Here is a 22542-nt window from a genome sequence, read left to right on the forward strand (position 1 = left end):
CCAGGAGCCCTGGCCTCCTCTTCCTCAGGACCCCTCCCCTCTGGGTTTCTCCCAAGGGCAAGAGCCTGACTAGTCAGAAGATAAGACCAACCAGACTTGGAGCTGATGTCTCTCTTTATTCATATACTTCATCGCCCGTGGCCTGGTTTCTCCTGAATCCAGGCTCATTTCTCCGAGTCTGGGGTGGCACCCACCCTTGGCGTCCCCAGTTTGCCCCATCAGCCCCCATGCCCAGGCCTGGCCTCTGCCCAGGCCAGCTGCAGACTAGAGCAGCGGCTGCTACGCCATTGAACAGATGGAGAGACTGAAACCCAGAGTGCAGAGCCCAGCCCAATGCCACATGAAGGTCTCCGGGGTTCCCACGCTGCCCGCAGCAGGCAGGAGGGCCTGGCTAGGGCTCCGTGTGCCCTCAGCGAGGGGGTGGCTGGCTCCGGCCACGTCGCAGGGAGGTGCCGATTTGGTCTCTGAGGGCCTCCAGTCTCCGGGCCAGGTTTGGAACTGCAGCCCCCCCTAAAGGGCACACGGTGAGGCTTGAGGCCATCATTTCCTTGGGCCTTGCCCCCCCCAGGCCCATCAGGGTCCCAGCAGCCTCTGGGGAAGTCTCAGACACCGCCCCCCGCCCCACTCCGACTCCATCTGCCATGCACACCACAGGGCCCCAGGATACATCTGGGAGTGCAGGTGGCTTCAAGAAGAGAATTCCAGGTCTGAGAAATAGAAAGATCGTAGAACTCTCACCACTTAATCCGCCCCCTATTTCAGAAATGGGAAGACTAAGGTTTGGAGGTGAGTTCCGACCCAAGATCACAGAGAACACTAGCAGCCCTCCCCTCACGCCCTTCTTCACCTCTCAGCACTGGCGATGTGTTCAGTGGCCCCGTGGGCAGGGGAGGTGCAGAGGGCATCACTTTCTCCTCGGTCAGCATCTCTGCCAGAACCTGGGTCTGAGTCCACTCACTGTGACTCCTGGGCCAGGGGGAGTTGGGTTGTGGGAAGTGAGCCTTCAGTTTCCCAGACCTTTGCCCTCACCCTCCATCCCCCAGTGCCCCAGGGCTGGGCTCACCTCTCTCTTGAGCACTTGGCAGAGCTAGGGCAGCATGGGGGTGCCCAGGGCGGGGGCCGGGTGGACAGGGGCCCATCAACTGGGGCCTTAGAGCCAAACACCTGCAGGAGAGACCAGAGGCCACAGGGCTGGGTGATCTCAGCCCTGGCGCTGATCATGACACCACGCTCCCTGCCAGGCCTGCCCCAGGGGGCACGAAGAATGTTCGGTGAGCATAAAGGGGTGGAGGTCCCTTTTTCTGCGGGCAGTGGGTGGCGCTTGTGAAGTCCTCTCTGGAGACTAGGCACTCCACAAGGGCAGGAACCACATCTGCTCTGTGAATCCTCAGTGCCCAGAACAGGGGCTGCCACAAAGCAAGGAGTTTAGGGGAGAGTTACTGAATAAGTGAACACTCACTCATTAAGTAAATCCATTCATTGACTCATTCATTCAGTGCATAAATGAGTAATGCGTAAGTGAATAAATGAATAAGCCAACAGCAGAGTAAGTTCCCAAAAGAAGGTAGAATGGGGAGGAGGGCGAGGCAAGGTTAACAGCTATTTCGAACCCCGGGCAGAGAGAACCCAAAGCCAGCCACTTCCTGCCATGACCCAGCCCAGGTCCCTGGAGTCCCCGCAGTTCTGGAGCCTTCCAGACTACAGACCCCTAGCTCCAGGTCTCCAGTTCTCCCCGGCCTTCCCTCCTTCCACCTCGGCCTTTCCTACCTGGGGCAGGTGGAGTTCCCTCCGTGGGCAGGCCCAGTGGGCCAGCGGCGCATGGCACAGGGGACAGAGTTGGCAGCGGGGGCAGAGGGGTGGCGGGGCCTGCAAGAGGTCGTGTCAGGGGCTCCGTGACATCCCTGCCCCTCCCTTCTCCGGGCTGGGCAGAGACTCACATGGCACAGGAGAGGTGGCACCATCACACAGGGACACGGTGGGGCTGGGTCAGGGCCTGGCTGCTGAAAGCAGCAGGCAGAGAGGAGACGCCTGGAAAGAAGGGTGAGCTCTGTCTGCCTGGAGCCCTCACCGCTACCATCAGCCTGGCGCCCAAGTCCTGCTTTTAACAAACACTCGTGGAGCCCTAACTACATGCCAGGCACTGTTCTCAGATCTTTACATACGAACTCACGCCATCCGGTCTTTAGGACAATCCTGGGAGGCAGGCACTGTATCGCCTCCATTTCACAGAAGCGAAAATCCAGGTGGTGAGAGGTTAACGGACTCACTCAAGGTCACATAGCTGGTGGCAGAGCTGGGGTCTGAGCCCCACGGGTCTGGATCCAGAGGGCAGATCTGGCCAAGCCACCCCCTTTCCCACCTGCCCTCCATCCTAAAGGCTGGTATCCAGCCGGCAGCCTTGCTCACCGCTCCAGCTCGCGGACCTGCTGGGCCAGGATGCACTGCTCGCTGTAGGCCAGGTCCCGGCTGCTCTGCAGACGCTTCTTCTCTTTCCTGGGAGGCAGGGGCATCCGTCAGCTCCTCCTCACTACAGCACAGTACGAGCCCCCGGAGGCAGGAGGGGACAGAAGAGGAGCCGGCGGGCGGAGGGGGGACTAGAGAAGGGAGGCATCTTGGCAGAGGGGGCCCCGCAGAGAGGGGCGGGCCACAGAGTCCGGGCTAGGGCAGTCTACCTGAGCCTCTCATTCTCCAGCATGAACTCTTGCAGCATCCCGTAGAGGTTCCGCTGAGCCCAGGCCACCCGGGCCCCACTGAGTCCAGAGGCTGCAGGGAAGAGGGAGGCAGCTGGAGCCCCAGGAGCCCCAGAGCCGATTCTCATCTCACCCCCACCCCAGGGAGCCCATACCCTTGGGGTCCATTTGGCCCAGCTGGGACCGCAGGTGAAGGTTCTCCTCCTGCAGCTGCAATGGCTCAGCCTCCAGGTGCTGGGGCGGCTTTGCCTTGGGGGACTGCAGAGAAAGAGGCCCAGGGCTGCTGCTTACGGTTGCACAGGTTTCACACTGCGCAAGGGCGTCTAGGGTAGGGGAGTAAGTGCAGCCTAAAATCCAGCCCAGGCTCCACTTGCCCACTTGGAATCCTGGCCCAAGGTTACATACACTTGGAAGGGACACCTTGTCCTAAAGGCAGCAAAGTGCCATGTGGCCTCAGCTGTCTCCCTGGAAAGTCTGCTCTCAACTGCTCCCTGTCCAACCCCAAACTCAGTTCTGTCCAAACCTTGGTCCAGATTCTGACTGCAAATAAGATCCCACATCAAACTCCAACTTAACTCAGACTTAGTCACGATACTAGCTGGGATGTTGGCTAGATCCTGAAGCATGTCCCGAGTCAGACTCCAAGCCTAAACCTACCTTAACCCTGACCATGAAATCTGACTGCAACCCCGCCCTGCCCAAACATAACCCCGTCATCAAGATTTCAATGCTAATCCCTGCCCTGACTCAGTCCCAGACTTCAACCGTGGCACTGATTCAGCCTCCAGCTGTTGGACGGTGCCCGCCATCTCCCCTGCCTGTCCCTCTGCTCTGCCCGCAGCTCTCTCCACTCACCCTGGGGGCCTGTGGCCGAGTGGTGACCCGCTGAGCTCGGCTTGCATATCGCAGGGTGCTGAGGGTCTCGGGAAGGCACTGGGCTGAGGGGGACACGCAGGCCACCTGGGGAGGACTGCCCCTGAGTGCTCCTCTCTGGGAGCCCTCCCTCAAGACCCAGCCCTCCCTGGCAGCCTCCCATGGATACCATGAGGGTGACCCCATGGCCCCCTAGCGAATCTGCCAGCAGCTTGGTGAGCTTGCTGTCCCGGAAGGGGATGTGGCTCTGCTTCCGCTGAGGGTCCAGCAGCAGCGAGATGCAGTGACCTGGGTGGGGAAAGCGTGGTCACCCTCCATGTCCAAGGCCACCCAGCTGGTACGCTGCAGAGCTAGGTCTCCACCAGGCACGTATGTCTCTAGGGTGCCTCTTTCCACATGATCGCATTACCCACTCAGACTGCTTGGCCACCAGACTAGGGCTCCCACCTTGATCCCTACTGCCCACCAAAGGGCCTGGCAAAGGGGCTTAGGAAATGTCTGACAAATGGACTGAATGCATCCCCACGCATGCAGAGAGGAAGGCCAAGGGAGGTCCCAGCTAGTAGAGACCTCAAGGCCAATGGCCTGGGGGGTGGGGAGATGGGAAGACAGGTTAGTGCCCTTCTCCTCCCTGGGCCTCAGTCTTCCCAAATACAACAAGGGTCAAGTTGAATGTCTGAGGGCTCGCACACTGCAATAAGTGTTTCTACCTCCCCAATTAGAATTCAACTGTACCCTCAGCATTTATAGACCCACAGAGCTCTATGAGGGAAAGCATGAGACACCAGCAAGCTGAGGCCCCAGGGAGGCCTGTGGCTGCTGGGTCACAGCTCTTTAACACTCCTCCATTCCCAATTAACCCCCTGGCTTCCCCACTGTGGATAGCTGTAGGCGAGGCACAGAGGAAGGACTCGGGCAGTCGGTCCACTCAGATCTCACCCAGGGCCAGCAGGCTGCGGTTGATGCTGTTGGCCTCAAGCATCAGCTCCCCACGGGATCCTGTAGCCGCCACTTTCTCACTGCCGGCCAGGTCTACAAAGCACAGCTTCCCGCCGGCGGGGGGTTCCCCGGGGTCCACAGGAGGCATCTGCCGGGGTTGGAGAATCAGGGCTCCATGGGGACTTGGGAGGGGCTGTCATCGTCAAAATCACAGGGCCAAGGGTTTCCACTATTACCTCCCATGCATGCCCAAATTGGTTTATACATCCAAAGGCAGACCCTTGCTGGGTGGCCCTGGGCCGCTCCTTTCCAAGCTGAGGCACTCACAGTTTGGTGGCTGATGTAGAGTGTGAGCAGGGCATGGCTTCGGCTGGAGGCCTGGTTCAGGGTATGAGCGGAGCTCCTTCGACGGCTAAGACCTAGAGAGGGAAAAAATCCTAGAGTTGGATGTGGTAGGAAGAGCAAGTCGTCACCAATGAATAAAAAAGGAGCAAAGACATCCTGCAAGAGGGGCCAGTGGTGCAAAGGCACAGAGGCAGGAGTGGAATGATGGGTGCTGAATTGGGTTCTAGCTTGAACAGGTAAAAGGGGACCGGAGAGAACCGAGGGGAAGAATGTCAGTCTGATTCACATTTTATTAATATCAACATCTCTCACATTGCTATGCGAATAGAGAGAAACTCAGGCAGAGAGATCAACTGGGAGGCGCTCAGTCGGAACCCCGAGACTGGTCACAGCAGGTGCTCAATAAATAGCTGATGAATGGATGAATGAGACCAAAACAGAAGAGCGTTCAGGCTAGGGCTTTCCAGGTGGCTCGGTGGTAAAGAATCCACCTGCCAATGCAGGATTCACGGGTTCGATCCCTATGTCGGGAAGATCCCCTGAAGGAGGAAATATTCTTGCTGGGATAATCCCAGTGACAGAGGAGCGTGGAGGGGTACAGTCCATGGGGTTGCAAAGAGTTGGACCCAACTTAGCTACTGAGTATGCAAGAAGTATGACCTTTACTCTCAGGGTTCTGGAAAGGTCTGGAAAGGGATAGGGATGTGGTTTGCTTCGTTTGATGGAGAAGCATGCACTTAAAGGGGGGGATCCCTCCAGGAGGTACAATTGAGGCTTGACCGAGGCAGAAGCCCAGTGCTGCAGAGAAGGGTGGCAAGAGTCTGGAAAGCAGTATCAGCAGGCCTGAGGGGTAGGAGTGGGGGGCACCCTTGGTTTGTGTCTGAACTGTTGGTTTGCTGGCCTTTTTCTACCACAAAGATCAGCTCTGAACCCACAGCTCCAGCCTGGGGCCCCGAGGGCACGGGTGAACAGGTAAAATCCTTGCGTCCCACGCATCCCAGAGCAGCTTGAGGTAGCACGCACCCATTTGCAGGAGTTCCATGAGGGCCCCCAGGCTCCCAAACTCCACCACCCGCAGCTGCTCCACATAGAAGCCCCGGGTCTTGTTCCAGCGAACAGGGAGGGGCCGTGGAGCCCCCAGACTCAGCAAGTCCCGAATCTGAGAGAGGAGGGTGGAGGGTAAGGGAGGGGCCTGAGTCCTTGTTTCATCCACCCCCAGACCTTATGGTCGACAGCCCCCCACCTATTCTATTTCCAGTTTCCTTGGAAAGAAATGCCTCCCTTTCCTTGTGGGCTGTCTTTCTAGCCATCTCAGTCCCCCACCTGCTCATTGTAGACCTCCAGGTAAGAAGCACGGAGAGTGACAGGAACATCCAGGTGCTGCACGCGGTCTAACAGCCAGGCGAAGGTCCTCTGCATGATGCCAGCCAGGCTGGGGGGTACAGGCACCCCCCCTCCCTGGGAGCAGAAACAGCCGAGCCTGGGGCTGGGCTACCACCATCACCACCACCGTCACGATTACTCTTTGTAGAGCACTGTGCCCGGAGAAGGTAGTGGCACCCCACTCCAGTACTCTTGCCTGGAAAATCCCATGGAAGGAGGAGCCTGGTGGGCTGCAGTCCATGGGGTTGCTAAGAGTCGGACACAACTGAGCGACTTCACTTTCACGCACTGGAGAAGGAAATGGCAACCCTCTCCAGTGTTCTTGCCTGGAGAATCCCAGGGATGGGGGAGCCTGCTGGGCTGCCGTCTATTGGGTCGCACAGAGTTGGACACGACTGAAGCGACTTAGCAGCAGCAGCAGCACACTGTGCCAAATTCCCATACCCACATCTCATTTAATTCTCAGTTATTTTACAGATGAAAAACCTGAGAGCTAAGAAGTAAAGGGGACACCTGAGCCCAGGTACTCTGGACTGGCCGAGACCCTTTACCTTCCCTGATCTTTCCTTGCCTGCAAATAAATGGAGCTGGGCTGCCTCGTCCAATTCCTTTCCGTCTGGGAGTCTGTGCTCCCCAAGGCTTCTCGCCCACCGATCCCCCGGGGGCTCTGCTAGAGCTCGGCTCACCTGGGGAGGAGGTCCGGTCAGGGTGTAGGTCTTCCCGGAGCCGGTCTGGCCGAAAGTGAAGACGGTGCAGGAGAAGCTGCGGGCCGCAGGAGTGTGGCTGTACAGAGGCTGGTGCGTGGCTGGGTTGGGGGAGAAGGGAGGGAGGGGGCCGGGGCGGGGCCGTGCGCGGGCGGGGCGGCCCCCGACCTCACTCACCCGCGCAGCGCCAGCTCTCCCAGGCGCCGCACGCCGCACGCGCGGAACACGTCATCTTGGGTGCTAGCTCCGTCCAGCACCGCGCCGAAGCGGAAAGCCACGTCCGGGCCCCCGCCCGGGGGGCTCACCTGGGGAAGGGGGCCGTAGAGAAGAGGGCGGGGCACCCTGGGGAGGGCGGGGCTCGCCTCGGGGAGGGCGGGGCCTGGGGGAAATTGACCTGGAGGTACCTGGCGTGTTCTCCGAAGTTGGTTTTTTTGAGGGTGGGGGGGAGGTCCTCACCTGCAGAGTCCGGGTCCCTGAGCAGTGCAGCGCGCTCTGCTCCCCTCGACGCAGCTCGGCAGCGCTCATGGGACGCACCCTGTGGTCGGACGAGGCGGAGAGGGGGCGGATGTCCATCCTGAAATCTCCATCAGTCCCTTCCTCGCCGCCTCCAAGCCAACCTACACCTACCTGAGCACCACCTGGATGGGCGTTTCTGGCCCCTCCGGCCCCTGCTCCAGGTTCCGCGCGGGGTCCCTGTGGCAGCAACTCGAGTTAAACATCCGTGTCCCAGCGGCTCCTTGAACCTCCCTAAATCTGTACTTACCCGTCGGGCGACCCGCGTTCCTCCATGTCCTGCTTTGCACACGGAGTTAGCTCCGCCCGAGTCTCGTTCTTTTCCCGTCCCAGTACCCTCCCCCTTCACATTGGGACTGGCTATACACCCTTACATCCCCACCCTCATCGCCCCCCTTTCCCAGGCAATCATCCATCCGGAAAGGCTCGACCTGCCTAGGGCTAACTAGTTAAAGATTTACCCAACCTCCCACCTGTGTGGTGGAAAAGTCTGGAGCTAGAGGGTTCGGGAATCTGAGGATCTCTTGCCCTTGGCCAATCCCATCAGGAGGGACCACCAGACCAATCTGCTCTGTGCACAGATGGGGATACGGAGGCCGGGACTGGGGCAGGCTCAGCCCAGGCCACACAGACAGTCTGAGCAGAGCATGGGACCGGGCTCTTCCTACTCTCTCTGCATACTTCTTCCGTTTTGTAATCTTCCTCCCCACCTCACCCCTCTGCAGCGGTTCCAGCTGCTTCCAGCTGAGCCCAGGGAGGGGAGAGGGGTCGAGAAGGATAGGACGGGCCCAGGTCCCAGTTCCAGGAAGATGTGGCTGGATTCAATTCCTGAGCTTAGCGGACTACAAGGCTCCGAAGCATCTGGTTTAAACTTTGGGTCACCTGCCTCTCCAAGGCCAGGGCAGTTGGGAGCAGCAGAGATGGCTGTGAATGTGCTGAGGTGGGGCAGCCACCCGTTCAGTGCCAGTCTCTATGCAGGGCACCAGGACGGGAGAGTCCCATGCAGATCCTGCCCCTTCTGAGCTCACAGTCTTGCTATGAAAACAAGGAAGTACAATCTAGTGCAGGGGTTTAGGGGGAGGGTAGATTTGGAGGCCTGTAGGAGCAGGAACCCTGATGGCAGAAAGTGAAGGAGAACTAAAGAGCCTCTTGATGAAAGTGAAAGAGGAGAGTGAAAAAGTTGGCTTAAAGCTCAACATTCAGAAAACTAAGATCATGGCATCTGGTCCCATCACTTCATGGCAGATACATGGGGAAACAGTGGAAATAGTGGCTGACTTCATTTTTCTGGGCTCCAGAATCACTGCAGATGGTGATTGCAGCCATGAAATTAAAAGACACTTACTCCTTGGAAGGAAAGTTACGACCAACCTAGACAGCATATTAAAAAGCAAAGACATTACTTTACCAACAAATGCCCATCTAGTCAAGGCTATGGTTTTTCCAGTGGTCATGTATGGATGTGAGAGTTGGACTATAAAGAAAGTTGAGCACCAAACAATTAGTGCTTTTGAACTGTAGTGTTGGAGAAGACTCTTGAGAGTCCCTTGGACTGCAAGGAGATCCAACCAGTCCATCCTAAAAGAGATCAGTCCTGGGTGTTCACTGGAAGGACTGACGCTGAAACTGAAACTCCAGTACTTCGGCTACCTGATTTGAAGAGTTGACTCATTTGCAAAGACCCTGATGCTGGGAAAGATTGAGGGCAGGAAGAGACGAGAATGACAGAGGATGAGATGGTTGGATGGCATCATCGATGGACATGAGTTTGGGTGGGCTCTGGGAGTTGGTGATGGACAGGGAGGCCTGGCGTGCTGTGTGATTCATGGGGTCGCAAAGAGTCGGACACGACTGAGCCGCTGAACTGAACTGAACTGAGGAGCAGGAAGGTGAGAGTGGTGGGTGAGGGTATTCCAGGAAGAAGGAACACCCTGCCGGAAGGCCAGGGTGGCGGGGGGGAGATGTGCGTGGCACTGAGAGGTTTGAACCTGGGCCCCATTCGTGAAAGAAGCCAATGAAGGGTTACCAACAGGAAAGTGACACCGTCAATGGGTATTGATTGCTATAATTACTGCCATTGTGGCTCTCTCTGCCTGTTTTCTGAATATTTCTGTCAATTCCTCTTCCCTCAAACAAACATTAGAATGAAAGTTCTAATCATCACCCCCTCTCAATGTAACATGATCTGTACACCATAAATGACAGCCAACAATCAGAGCAACCCAAATAGCAAATGGTGTTATCTTGGGTGGCAGTGGGTTCCCCACGCACTGGAGGCAGGCATGCAGGAGCCAGTTGGCTTTCTGGGTTTATAGGGCTCCTAGCTAGATCTGTAGGGGGAACTAGAGAGAGCAGAGAGCCACTGCCTCCAGCTCTGCAACTAACGAACCGCAGAGCCCAGGGCAGGTCATTTCCTCCTTCAGTCTGTTTCCTACCAATGAAAAGAGATGATAGTTTCATGATTTCAATGAACCAGTGTAACTGAAAGTGATTCTTATATTGTAAAGAATTATTTAAAAGCAAATCCCTGGTGAGCTCCAAGATTCTTTTCTACTCTGAAATTCCTTAATTTCTGATAATTTTTTGAATAATTGAGGTAGACAGGACAAGAATTACCATCTTTCAAAGTAAAAACAAACACAGGAAACGAGAGGTAGGCAGGGGAAGTTGTCTAAGGAGAAAGCAGCTGTAAGTGGGTGATCTGAGAGAGTTTAACTGAGAACTCGGAACTTTTAAGTCCTGAGCTTTCTGCTCCAGCAGCTTGCCCTGTTCAATTGTAAATCCAGCAAGTGAACATTTGCTCCTTCAAATGCTTTTAAAAGGGTTAAGGATCAGTCACTCACACCTTAGTGTGTGTTGGTTTGATCAGACTGCTGTTCCTTCTCAAACTAGAGTGAGGGGAACCACACTGAAAGGATTTTGAGCAACGTGCCGAGACTAAGCCTGTGCACGCTGGGGTGTGATGAGCTAGGGGTAGCCCTTTTGCACCAAGCTCCCAACCTGGATCTGAATGTGGTCATCACTGGGTGTCCACAAGCAGGAGCGCAGTGCTGGTTCTGGTCTCTAATGGTGAAAGTGGACATCTGCCATGCTTATATTGAGCATTCATTCAGCAAATTTGTATTAAGCCTCGTCTATGCACCAGGCTTCCAGGCATTTGAGATACATTAGTGAACAAAACAGATAATACTAAGTGTAGGGATGTGGAGCACCAAGAATTTATACGTTACAAGTAAAAGTGTGAAAACAATTGTTTTTTGGAAAACCGTCTGGCAACATATACTAAAGCTAAACACATGCCTGTCCTCTGACCCAGCAATTCCACTCCTAGATCTGTGCCCAGTGGAAATGAGTGCATGCTCCCACCTGAAGATGTATACGAGAATGTTCTTAGTAGCGTCACAGCCCTATTAGCCACTACCTCCATCATCACTACCAGTTTGTCTAGCTCCATCTCTGTCATCATTACCACCGCCATCATCACCCCATCACCATCATCACCATCATCACCAGAACTACCGTCGCCAACAGCTACATAACCAGTAGGGCCCATAATTATTGGTCACTGCAGCCACCAGCTCCACCACCATCATCACTGTTACCGACGTGTGTAGTCTGTGTTTATTCTCTTGAGAAAATTCAAGACACACTACCTGGGCCCCAAGCCCCACACTGACCCTGGTGCTGGTGTTCCCACAGCTGGAACTGAGTCCTTCTCTGTCTTCCTTCCCCTCTTCACCCTGTTTCGACCTGTTCTCTACTTCCAGACTGCACTTTTCCCGTGGGAGCAGTGGGACTCTTGTGGTTGAGGGAGGGATAGAGAGAAAGCACACAGAGAAGCTTGGAGCGTTTTAAAAGCTGGCTGGACCCTGCAGTCCAAGACCATCCCCAAGAAAAAGAAATGCAAAAAGGCAAAATGGTTGTTTGACAAGGTCTTACAAATACCTGAGAAAAGAAAAGAAGCTAAAGGCAAAGGAGAAAAGGAAAGATATACCCATCTGAATACAGAGTTCCAAAGAACAGCAAGAAGATATAACAAAGCCTTCCTCAGCAATCATTGCCAAGAAATAGAGGAAAATAATAGAATGGGAAAGACTAGAGATCTCTTCAAGAAAATTAGAGATACCAAGGAACATTTCATTCAAAGAAGAGCACAATAAAGGACAGAAATGGTGTGGACCTAACAGAAGCAGAAGATATTAAGAAGAGGTGGCAAAAATACACAGAAGAAATATACAAAAAAGATCTTCATGACCCAGATAACCACGATAGTGTGATCATTCACCTAGAGCCAGATATCCTGGAATGCGAAGACAAGTGGGCCTTAGGAAGCATCACTATGAACAAAGCTAGTGGAGGTGATGGAATTCCAGTGGAGCTATTTCAAACCCTGAAAGATGATGCTGTGAAAGTGCTGCACTCAATATGCCAGCAAATCTGGAAAACTCAGCAGTGGCCACAGGACTGGAAAAGGTCAGTTTTCATTCCAATCCCAAAGAAAGGCAATGCCAAGGAATGCTCAAACTACCACGCAATTGCACTCATCTCACAGGCTAGTAAAGTAATGCTCAAAATTCTCCAAGCCAGGCTTCAGCAATACGTAAACGGTGGGCTTCCAGATGTTCAAGCTGGATTTAGAAAAGGCAGAGGAACCAGAGATCAAGTTGCCAACATCCACTGGATTATCAAAAAATCAAGAGAGTTCCAGAAAAACATCTACTTCTGCTTTATTGACTATGCCAAAGCCTTTGACTGTGTGGATCACAAAAAATTGCAGAAAATTCTTAAAGAGATGGGAATACCAGACCACCTGACCTGCCTCCTGAGAAATCTGTATGCAGGTCAGGAAGCAACTGACCTAGAACTGGACGTGGAACAACAGACTGGTTCTAAATCAGGAAAGGAGTACATCAAGGCTGTATATTGTCACCCAGCTTATTTAACTTATATGCAGAGTACATCATGTGAAATGCCAGGCTGGATTAAGCACAAGCTGGAATCAAGACTGTCAGGAGAAATATCAATAACCTCAGATATGCAGATGGCACCACTCTTATTGCAGAAAGCAAAGAAGAGCTAAAGAGCCTCTTGATGAAAGTGAAAGAGGAGAGTGAAAAAGTTGGCTTGAAACTCAACATTCAGAAAACTAAGATCATGGCATCTGGTCCCATCACTTCATGGCAAATAGATGGGGAAAGAATGGAACCAGTGACAGACTTTATTTTTTGGGCTCCAAAATCACTGCAGATGGTGACTGCAGCCATGGAATTAAAAGATGCTTGCTCCTTGGAAGAAAAGCTATGACAAACCTAGACAGCATATTAAAAAGCAAAGACATTACTTTACCAAAAAAGGTCCATCTAATCAAAGCTATAGTTTTTCCTGTGGTCATGTATGGATGTGAGAGTTGGACTATAAAGACAGCTAATCGCTGAAGATTGATGCTTTTGAACTGTGGTGTTGGAGAAGACTCTTGAGAGTCCCTTGGACTGCAAGGAGATCCAACCAGTCCATCCTAAAGGAAATCAGTCTTGAATATTCATTGGAAGGACTGATGTTGAAACTGAAACTCCAATACTTTGGCCACCTGAGGCAAAGAACTGACTCATTTGAAAAGACCCTGATGCTGGGAAAGATCGAAGGTGAGAGGAGAAGGGGACGACAGAGGATGAGATGTTTGGATGGCATCACCAATGCGATGAACATGAGTTTGATTAGGCATCGGGAGTTGGTAATGGACAAGGAAGCCTGGCATGCTGCAGTCCATGAGATCACAAAGAGTTGGACATGACTGAGCAACTGAACCAAACTGGACCCTGCAGGGGTGCCTCTCCAGGCTTCACTAGAGGGCAGCAGAGCATCGCAACAACATGGTCCCCAGCCTCATCACAAAGGAGGCTTTGTCGAGAGTGGGCACGCTCTTTCTATACATTTTCTCCAGAGCTTGTGTACTGTGGAGGGGCTGGCCAGCCTGGTACTATGGACAGGGATGAGCAGCCCCTCAAGAAGTGCTCCTCAAGAGGATGAATAAAAGCAGCATTGAGCAATCATGGGGCCCTCCCACGCGCACCCTGCTCCTGGCTCCAGCCCCTTCAATCCACTCTCCTCCCTTCAGCTCCAGCCATCCTCGCTGAGAAAACCCAGTGCAGACTCCCTGGGGCCGCAGAACAAGGTCTGATGTCCCCTACCTGGGGCTCCGGACCATTCGGGTTCTGTCTCCTGCTGCCCCTCCAGCCGGCCCTCTCCACTCCCCGCGACCCTCAGCCCCTGCAGCCAGCGCTCCAGCCCAAAGCTTTCCCAGGCTTTTCTTTGGCTCCTTTAAACCTTTGCCACTGCAGTTCCCTCTGCCGGAGTGCTCCCTTTTTGCTACCTGGTGGATTTGTCCTGCAAGTCTTCCCATCCGTAGAACGCCTTTCCTGGCACCCCGGACCCACCAGGTCAGGTTGGAACCACATCTGCATCCCCAGAGCCTCCCTCCTGTTACAACGTGGGTCACGCTGGATTGCTCCTCCTGTCTACTGGGGAGCAGGGACTGTGCTGCTCCATCCCTGGGGTCTCTGAGCCAGAGCAGGGCCCTGCACAGAGTAAGAATTCAACGGATGCTGATGGGAAGGAAGGAAGGAGCCGAGGAGGAGGAGGAAGGGAGCCTGACGAGAGGGCTGCTGGCTGCATCCCGCCCCGACCTCCATCTCTCCTCCCTCCCTTTCTCTCAAGGCTAACCGCACACTCTCAGCTTCATGAGCTAAGGACTCATTTAGGGACCCATTTATCATAGAGATCATCAACTCCTGCCACAAAGCTGCTCTCAAATGTGTCCAGAAACAGTGATACTCTTCCAGCCCCGGCCAAGCTAGCCTCTTGGACTCAACTGTGAGCTACAGATTTAGAGCTCCCATAGCGAGGAGGGTAGGCTCCAGTGGGCCCTGGAAAGTCCAGGTGTCCGTGCCCTCTGCTCCTCGTGACACATCACACAGGAGGGCTCGTCCTCCCCTGAGAGGCGCAGAGACCGAGGCCCTGTGGGAAGAGGTGGAGCCCAGCCCAGGGCTCGCCCTGCCAGGCAGCCTTGCCTTGGACTGAGATGGAAGAAAGATGAGAAAGAAGATCAGCAAGGAGGACGGGCTCTCTGCATCACGTGACACTCATCTGTCATTGCTCCACTTGTCTCCCCCGCGGAGGAAAAGCCAGATGGGTCCAAGGCCTGTTGTGAAATTTTCCAAACAGAGCTTGCTGTAATCTTTAATTAAAACGTCAATGTGGGCCACAGGACTCGTTTCACAGAGTTCTCCAAAGCAGGGACTGCAGGGATCACTGAATGAACATCTCTCTGGCCCCCTAGCCCATTTTACAGATGGTTAAATGGAAGGGGGCCAGCGCGGGCTAGAACAGCAGTTGCATTCGTGATCAAGAGTAGTAATTGTAGCATAAGATGGAGAGAGTAACCCATTGGCAGTCCGGGCCACCACTCTTTCTCCTTAAATGCCTGGCTCCTCTCCTCCAAAGCCTTAACCAGTTTCTCTGCTGTGTATGGTAGGTACTGCGCTTCCCAGGTGACACTAATGGTAAAGAACCTGCCTGCCAATGTAGGAGACATAAAAGATATGGGTTCAATTCCTGGGTTGGGAAGATTCCCTGGAGGAGGGCATGGCAACCCACTCCAGTATTCTTGCCTGGAGAATCCCTTGGATGGAGGAGCCTGGCAGGCTACAGTCCATGGGGTTGCAAAGAGTCAGACACGACAGAAGCGACTTCGCACACACGCGTGCACGTGGTGGCTACTGACAGCCATGCCAGGGTTTCTGCTAGACAAGGAGCTTGGTGAGGACTAAGGATTCGGTCCGCATGCTCAGCACAGGGCCTGGCGCAGAGACACACTCACTGTCTGTCTGTCTGATGAAGGCATGAAGGTCCAGCCAGAGGAAACGATACTGCCTGAAGCCAAGCTTCATCTTCTGGGGAAGATGAGGCTCTACAGGGTGGTTGTGAAATCAAAGGACCCAGGGTTGCTGAAACTCCCGCTGTTTCCAGGATCTCAGCTCTTCTCCCTAGAAACAGAAACAACTTTCCCCTGACTCAGTCCGCCCACTACTCACCCAGGAATGACTTACCTATGAGCTGGACATCGTCCTCTAAAGGCGATAATGTGACTACGTACGAGTGCTAAAGAACATTAAGTACTGTCTCTTGCACAATGATGCCTCATGTGTCTGGAACCTTCTGGGTCAGAGGGCTGAGAGTTAATATTTATTGAACACTGGACACTTTTTCTAATTTAATCAATTTTCAAAGCAACCCTCTGGGATTGGCATTAGAATTATCCCCATTTTACAGATGAAGAAAATGAAGCTCAGAGATGTTTGGTAACACGCCCAGAGTCAGGCACCCGCTAAATGGTGTGGTGGGGATCTGTCTGTTGCCAGAATTTGTATCCTGTCCTCTGCTGTCTGCAGCCTCTTCCCGTGAGCTGTTCTGCAAAGCTAAACTTGGATAACTGGATGTAAGTTGACCTTTTACGTCCACAGTTTGCCTTAGTTTTACCGTCTATCTTACAACAGGCTCTCCTATTAGCTTTCACACTCCCCTGCCTTCTTCCCCAGGGAAAGCTGAATGATACTTTAAGGCAATGGAGCTCCACCCCTGGCATCAAAATTACCTGGGGATTCCAGGCCCCACCCGTGGGGATTCTGTTTAATTGGTTTGGGGGTGGGGACCAGGCATCAGTGTTTCCAAAGCACTCCAGATGGTTTTAATGCACGGTCAGGATTGACAACTCCGGCTTTTGCTTTTTCTTGATAACCAAGTCATCCCGAGCAGCGTGTATCAAGAAGTGTGTCCTGGGAGAGTGATTTCTCAGATCTTGATGGGCATTTTTTGAGACCTTGTATCTGCTTTATCTATTAATAGAACATCTGGGATTTCCCTGGTGGTGCAGTGGATAAAACTCTGTCTGCCAGTGCAGAGGACACAGGTTCGATCCCTGGTTCGAGAAGATTTCACATGCTGTGAAGCAACTAAACCTGTGCTCTAGAGCCCACGAGTCACAACTACTAAACCCACATACGGCACCTACTGAAGACCACGTGCTGAGAGCCTGTGTTCCGCAACGAGAGAAGCCTCTGCAACAAGAAGCCCGCACACGGCAGCTGAAGAGTGGCCCCAGCTCAGCACTGCTGGAGCAGAGCCCACGCAGCGAAGAAGAGCCAGTGCCGCCAAAAAAAAAATAAATAAAAATTATTTAGAACATCTGCCCTTCTCTTGGGACCAGACTTCCGGGAAAGCCATCTCACTGTGGCCTGAGAGTCCCTCTTTTCAAGCTTAGAATCCACCGAGGATTCATAGATTGAAAAGTGCAGAACTGCCCACGGGCTCTGCCTGCAGGGACCAGGGGATCTGTTAAGAGTTTTCCAGATTTTTCTCCCTTTCTAGATGTTCTCCACACAGGTGACAAGAAGCTGTCCAATGTGTAAGGTGAAGCTGCACGATCAAGTTGAATGTGAATTAAGCACATTCAAAACACCCACTCTGTGCCAGGTCACAAACGAGGTGCTAATGATCCACTGTGTCGTCTGTGTTGTTTGGGCATAGAGAAGATGCACACTCTCCCAGGAAGCCCTCCTGGATTGACATGGGAGCCTGCTTCTGAGGATCCACACCTCCCATACCTACCAGCCCCAGGGCCTGAGCCCATCTGGTGGAGTTGGGGTGGGGTGGTAAAATCTGTCTGCCTGGGAGAACTCTAAGCTCTCTGAGGGCAGGGACTGGGTGGTGAATCAGGGCATGTCTGTTAAACTGAATGACTCACAGCAGTTAAAACCAAATGCCATGGGAGCACAGGGGGAAAAAAGGTGAATCCTGACCAGGGAGCAAGGGCTGGGGAATCTGGGAAGGCTTCCTGGAGGAGGTGACATTGGGACAGGCTTTATAAATGGGTAGAAATTGGGACGGGCAGAAGGGAGAAGAAGAGCATTTCAGGCAAAAGGAACAGCGTGAGCAACGGCCCAGAGGTGGAACAAACTGAAGAGCAAACTGTGGTTTGGTGGGATCAAAGGCCAGGGAGTGTGATGGGGTCATATTCCAAACTGCCAGAACACAGAAGTTTCCATGGAAGCCCTGGGAATGGTTCTAAGAACTGCTCTTCACTCACTCCTCCAGATGAGCCTGGAGATGCCCTAGCGTGCCCCTCCTTGTGATTTTTCAGGCTCTCTCCAGGAAGCCCCGCCCACCTTATCAGCACGGGGGCGCTGAGTTCCTGCCTGGGTGGGGGCCAGGCCCCACTGCTGACTCGTGCCTCTGGCAGCTGAGGCGCTGGAACATGAAGCCGAGGCTGCCTCACCAAGTCCAACTGCCAAGCCCTCTGAGCTGGTCTCACTGGAGCTGCAGGAAGTCTCCCCAGACCACGAAGTCATCATTTCCCTGCTTTGGGACCCAAGGGAGACATGCAGACACACACACACACACACACACACACACACACACACACACACAGCCTCAGTGTGCAGGAAGGACAGTGGACAGAGGCATCTATGACCCTGCCTCCTTCAGCATTCTGGGATTTCTGGGAACAAGCACTGTGCCTGCCTCCCTGGGGGAGGAGGAGGGGGAGACGCAGCAACTCCAAGACTCTGTCCCTGAAACAGAGTCCTCTTCTCTCACCAAGCCTAGGAGGATTTGATTAGCACCGATTTTCAGGGCTCTGCACCTGTTCATGTCTTTCCAACCTCATCTCTGTGGGCCCTTCTCCATTTCTGATTTCCATAACCCAGACACTGGTGTCCTGTCTCCGCAAAATTAAAAGGGGCTGAATTCTCCCAGCCTAGCTGACCCTCTGCTTCGGCACACCCACTCCAACTTCTAGTTCTGCTGCTGTGCTGCCACTGTTTAGTAGAACAGCTAGTACTTCCACTACCACCACTTGCAATACCAGTACTTCAACTGCTGCTTCTAATACTTTTTTTTTTTTTTGGCTACACTATGAGGAATGCAGGATCTTAATTCTTTGACCAGGGATCAAATCCTCACCTCTTGCAGTGGAAGCATGCAGTCTTAACCACTGGACTGCCAGGGAAGTCTCACTACTTCTTAAGTACCGGTACTTCTTAATACTCTTACTACTACCAGTACTTCAGCTACTATTACTGTTATGATTTATACTGCTACTACCATCGCCTCTGGGTTTCCCAGGTGGCTCAGTGGTGAGGAACCCGCCCGCCAATGCAGAAGATGCAAGCTTGACCCCTGGGTCAGGAAGATCCCCTGGAGAGGGAAATGGCAACCCACTTTCCCATTCTTGCCTGGGAAATCCCACGGACAGATGAGCCTGGCAGGCTACAGTCCCTGGGGCCACAAAAGAAGCTGGTCATGACTTAGCAACATCCATCACTTCTACCGCTGCTGCTAGTATTTTTCCTGCCACTATTTTACTACTGTTCTTGCCACTGTTTTCCTGCAACAATGAACTTCTATTTACTGCTACTTCTGATAGCTCAGTTCAGTTCAGTCGCTCAGTCGTGTTCAACTCTTTGCGACCCCATGAATCGCAGCACGCCAGGCCTCCCTGTCCATCACCAACTCCTGGAGTTCATTCAGACTCACATCCATCGAGTCCGTGATGCCATCCAGCCATTTCATCCTCAGTCGTCCCCTTCTCCTCCTGCCACCAATCCCTCCCAGCATCAGAGTATTTTCCAATGAGTCAACTCTTCGCATGAGGTGGCCAAAGTACTGGCGTTTCAGCTTCAGCATCATTCCTTCCAAAGAAATCCCAGGGCTGATCTTCTTCAGAATGGACTGGTTGGATCTCCTTGCAGTCCAAGGGACTCTGAAGAGTCCAAACATGATGAATTAAACACAGTGGGCCAAGAACTAAGTTCAGGCCTATCAACTGATGTCATTTATCACAGTAACAGCCTGCTGTGGTATTAAATCCTCCCTACTTTATGAATAGGGAAACTGAGGTGTGTGGAAGCTAAGTACCTTGGCTCAAGTCGCAGGGACAGTAAGAGAATAAGGCTGGATCGTGACCAGCAGCCTGACTCTGGGGGCCAAGTCTAAGACCCAGAACCCTTCTCCTCCCCTGTCCTTTGTCTGGTTTCCTGAGTACACCCCTGGGTTATCTTGAATCCTCAGGAAAAGAGCCCCTGAAGTTGAAGAAGGGAAGGGGCCTTACCCTTTGCAAGATGTCTAGAATGCCATGCGCAAGGCACGTAGGAGCTACGCAGAGCACACATCGTCTCCAGTCAGTGTCTCATTGAATTCTCATAACAACCTTTCACGTGAGGACAAGGATCTGGGTGTTACAGCCGGGGAAACAGACTCTCAGAAGTGCTGTGATCTATCCAGGGGTTAGGTCTGGACTGTATGCCAGAACTGAAACAGAGCAAGACCCTATGGTCTTTGTCTTCCATGCCTTCTGCCTGCCTTCTGTCTGTGGAAAATACTGTAGCCAAAGTAAGTTTAATCAGAGAAGTAAGAACATGCAGAAACAAAGGAATACAGTCAAAGCAGCGCAGGCGTGCTAAGTCGCTTCAATCATGTCCAGCTCTTTGCAACCCCAGGGACCCTGGCCCGCCAGGGTCCTTTATCCATGAGATTCCCTAGGTACAAAGGTTGGAGTAGGTGGCCATGCCCTTCTCCAGGGGATCTTCCCGACCCAGAGATCAAGCCCGTGTCTCTCGTGTCTCCTGCATTGGCAGGTGGGTTCTTTGCCACTAGCGCCACCTGGGAAGCCTCAGTCAAAGGAGTGCAAATAATAATAATTGAGACATTAAGCATAGTCAAGGACCTTCAGTTCCTTCTCGAGAGCTATACATAATATTCTGAGCCATATCCTGTGAGCTGTCTTGTAAATACTGAAACCCCCACCAGGCTGGAGAAGTTAGCTACATCATGACCAGCCTGTAGCCGTGACATAAACTGCTACAATTCCGAGAACTGGCCTCAAGGAAACGAGAACAAACCGCCCCTGGAACTGAAGATCAGCTGCAACTGAAACAATCGAGGTGGCACTGGTCAGGCCCCTGGTGCTCAGTTTCAAGGTGACTGGCAGAGCTGACTGTGCCGTTTCCACCTGTAGCCCCCTCCCTCAGCCTATAAAAGCTGTTGCCCCACTGATTGTCAGTGGAGGGAGTTGGCCTTTGGACAGACACTTGCCCTCCCTGCTCTGCCCCTGGTTGCCAGAATCAAAAATAAAGAAAACTTTCCTTTCCACCAATCTGGCCTCTTTATTAGTTTTTTGAGCGGCAAGCAGCCAGACCCCACTTCTGTTACAGAACTGTCTTTTCATGACCTTGCATATGATGTGACCTCTTCACCCTTGGCGTGAACTCATATGTGCTCTGCACTTTACAGTTTACAAAGCTCACACGTATATTCACATTATTTCTCACAATGCCCCTCAGAGGGAATGATCAACTCCATTTTATGGGTAAGAAAACTGAGGCCCAGATGGCAAAGACAGATTTTGGAGCTCTCCTGAGGAGTCAGTGGCCAATCCAGGATTTGAACCAGTCTCCACCCCCAACCCCCCCTGGCTCCTGAGAGTAGGGGCCTCCCAGCTGGAAGAATCCAAGAGGCAGCCCTCCTGCTTTACTCTGTCCAGCCACCCCAGCCCCTGTGGTGGGCGAGCCCACAGCCCTGAGGGGTGGAGGAGACTGGTTATTTCCAGCCTGGTACTTAAGGGCTGGCCAGGGAGTGGGGTGTGGGCTGGCCAGAGGGCTCTGTGTTCCCAAGAGGGTCTGGCCTTCGGCTGCTGAGACCGAGGCAGGGGGTCAGGGATTTCTGTCCAAGCCATCTAGGCTAGCCAAAGCTGGGCAGGCCACCCTCTCCCCCAAAAGGTAAGATGTAGGTAGCCAAGATGTGCACAGGCAGCTCATTCTCCCCCTCCAGCTCAGCTGACCCTGTCCTGGGCTGGGCCCAGGCTGGGCAGTGCCCTTGCAGCTCCTGAGAGATGGAAGGAGCAGACAGCAGTCCTGATATGGGCCTGAGGATCAGTTGCAAGCAAACACATGTGCTCTGAACACCTACTCTGTGTCTGCCTCTCTCCCAGCTCCCAGCGGGTCTGGGAAATTGCCACCCATCCCAGGTCCCTCTCCCCCTCGTATGAGAAATGCTATCACGACACTGAGCCCTTGCAAAGCACCAAACATTTCCTGCCCCAGGACCTTAGCACGCGCAGTTCCCTCTGCTGAGGGCACCCTTCCTTTGGCTCCTCACATGCTGGGCTCCTCTGTCTTCACATTTAAATTTTAAAAAGTCACCTTTCAGTGATGTCTTCCCTGATTCCCCAGGCTAATAAGGTCCTTCCAACTCCCCTGCCTCCATCCACAACTTGCCTCCCACCCTCCTCTGCTTCCTCCTCAGCGTTTGTGTTTAATTTTTAATCTACACGTTGATGGTCTGTCTCCCCCACAAGAGCAAGGACAAAGTCCGCTTTGCTATCACTCCCCCAAGGTCCAGCAGATGGCCAGACGCTTGGAAGAAACGTTTATCACCTGAGCAAACGGAAAGGCGGTGAAGGCATTTGCCCACATCCTCACAGGGACATTGTGCTTGAGGACATGGCTCTGTCTCCAAGGCACCATCTTGCCCCCGTGAGCACGCTGGGATGGGGCCACATTCTCCGCAGTGGTCCTTCCTCAGCCCCAGAGGCACATCCTTTACACACGGGGCTCCGCGTCTTCTCTGACTTCCTTCATGGACCCTCCAGCCTCTGCTTGCAATACCTCCAAAAGACAGGGCGCTCACCCCATCCAGTGCAATATTAGATGCTCCCTTCCAAGGTTGCGTGAGCTTCCAAATGACAGCATGGGCTGCTCTTGACAAGTTCTCAAATGCTGATGAGGAAGACCTCCTGTTGCTGGCACAAGGACTTTGGACTTGGACCATGTGCTTTTCTGTTTCTTCATATATTTCCTGTGCTCCAGCTACGGGCTGGGACTGTGGTCACCAAATAGGGAGGAAGTAGAGAGCTTTGGTGGCTTGCTGATATTTAAGGTCTCTGATGGCCTTTGGGCCAGGCAGCTGTGCTAGTGGTGGCCCGTGCTGTGAATCTGATGCCTCCCAAACCTCTCTGTGCACACAGATCACCCAGGGAGCGCAAG

General features: G+C 53.3%; 1 protein-coding gene across 3 annotated transcripts; it reads right to left on the reverse strand.

Moving 5' to 3' along the window:
- Window positions 1-128: 128 nt before the first annotated feature.
- KIF12 (kinesin family member 12) lies at window positions 129-15626 on the reverse strand. 3 transcript variants are annotated; one of them, XM_068973934.1, is made up of 19 exons: window positions 15553-15626; window positions 7562-7627; window positions 7391-7469; window positions 7112-7239; window positions 6917-6992; window positions 6171-6305; window positions 5871-6006; window positions 4830-4921; window positions 4503-4650; window positions 3733-3851; window positions 3546-3650; window positions 2846-2948; window positions 2673-2763; window positions 2407-2493; window positions 1938-2028; window positions 1768-1866; window positions 1064-1164; window positions 848-966; window positions 129-510 (listed from the first exon to the last, which is right to left on the reverse strand). In XM_068973934.1, exons 3-19 carry the CDS (start codon window positions 7457-7459, stop codon window positions 410-412), a joined length of 1800 nt encoding a protein of 599 aa, XP_068830035.1. In that variant the 5' UTR covers window positions 7460-7469; window positions 7562-7627; window positions 15553-15626; the 3' UTR covers window positions 129-409. The 3 variants fall into 3 exon arrangements, with proteins under 3 accessions (XP_068830035.1, XP_068830034.1, XP_068830032.1); XM_068973933.1 differs by lacking the exon at window positions 15553-15626 and adding an exon at window positions 7698-8767 and having other exon boundaries at window positions 1064-1136; window positions 1740-1866; window positions 4503-4658; window positions 4829-4921; XM_068973931.1 differs by lacking the exon at window positions 15553-15626 and having other exon boundaries at window positions 7562-8756.
- Between the last annotated feature and the right edge of the window lie 6916 nt (window positions 15627-22542).

Source organism: Capricornis sumatraensis, chromosome 6, assembly GCF_032405125.1.
Source record: "Capricornis sumatraensis isolate serow.1 chromosome 6, serow.2, whole genome shotgun sequence".
Taxonomy (NCBI): Eukaryota; Metazoa; Chordata; class Mammalia; order Artiodactyla; family Bovidae; genus Capricornis; species Capricornis sumatraensis.

Excerpts from the sequence above, each read along its gene's own strand:
- KIF12 (XM_068973933.1), bottom strand. The coding sequence starts at position 7,723 with ATGGAGGAACGCGGGTCGCCCGACGG. Across the intron at positions 6,306-6,916 it reads TGACCGGACCTCCTCCCCAG|GGAGGGGGGGTGCCTGTACC; the intron begins GTGAGCCGAGCT and ends TTCTGCTCCCAG. Across the intron at positions 3,852-4,502 it reads CCGCAGCCTGCTGGCCCTGG|GTCACTGCATCTCGCTGCTG; the intron begins GTGAGATCTGAG and ends TTCCCCACCCAG.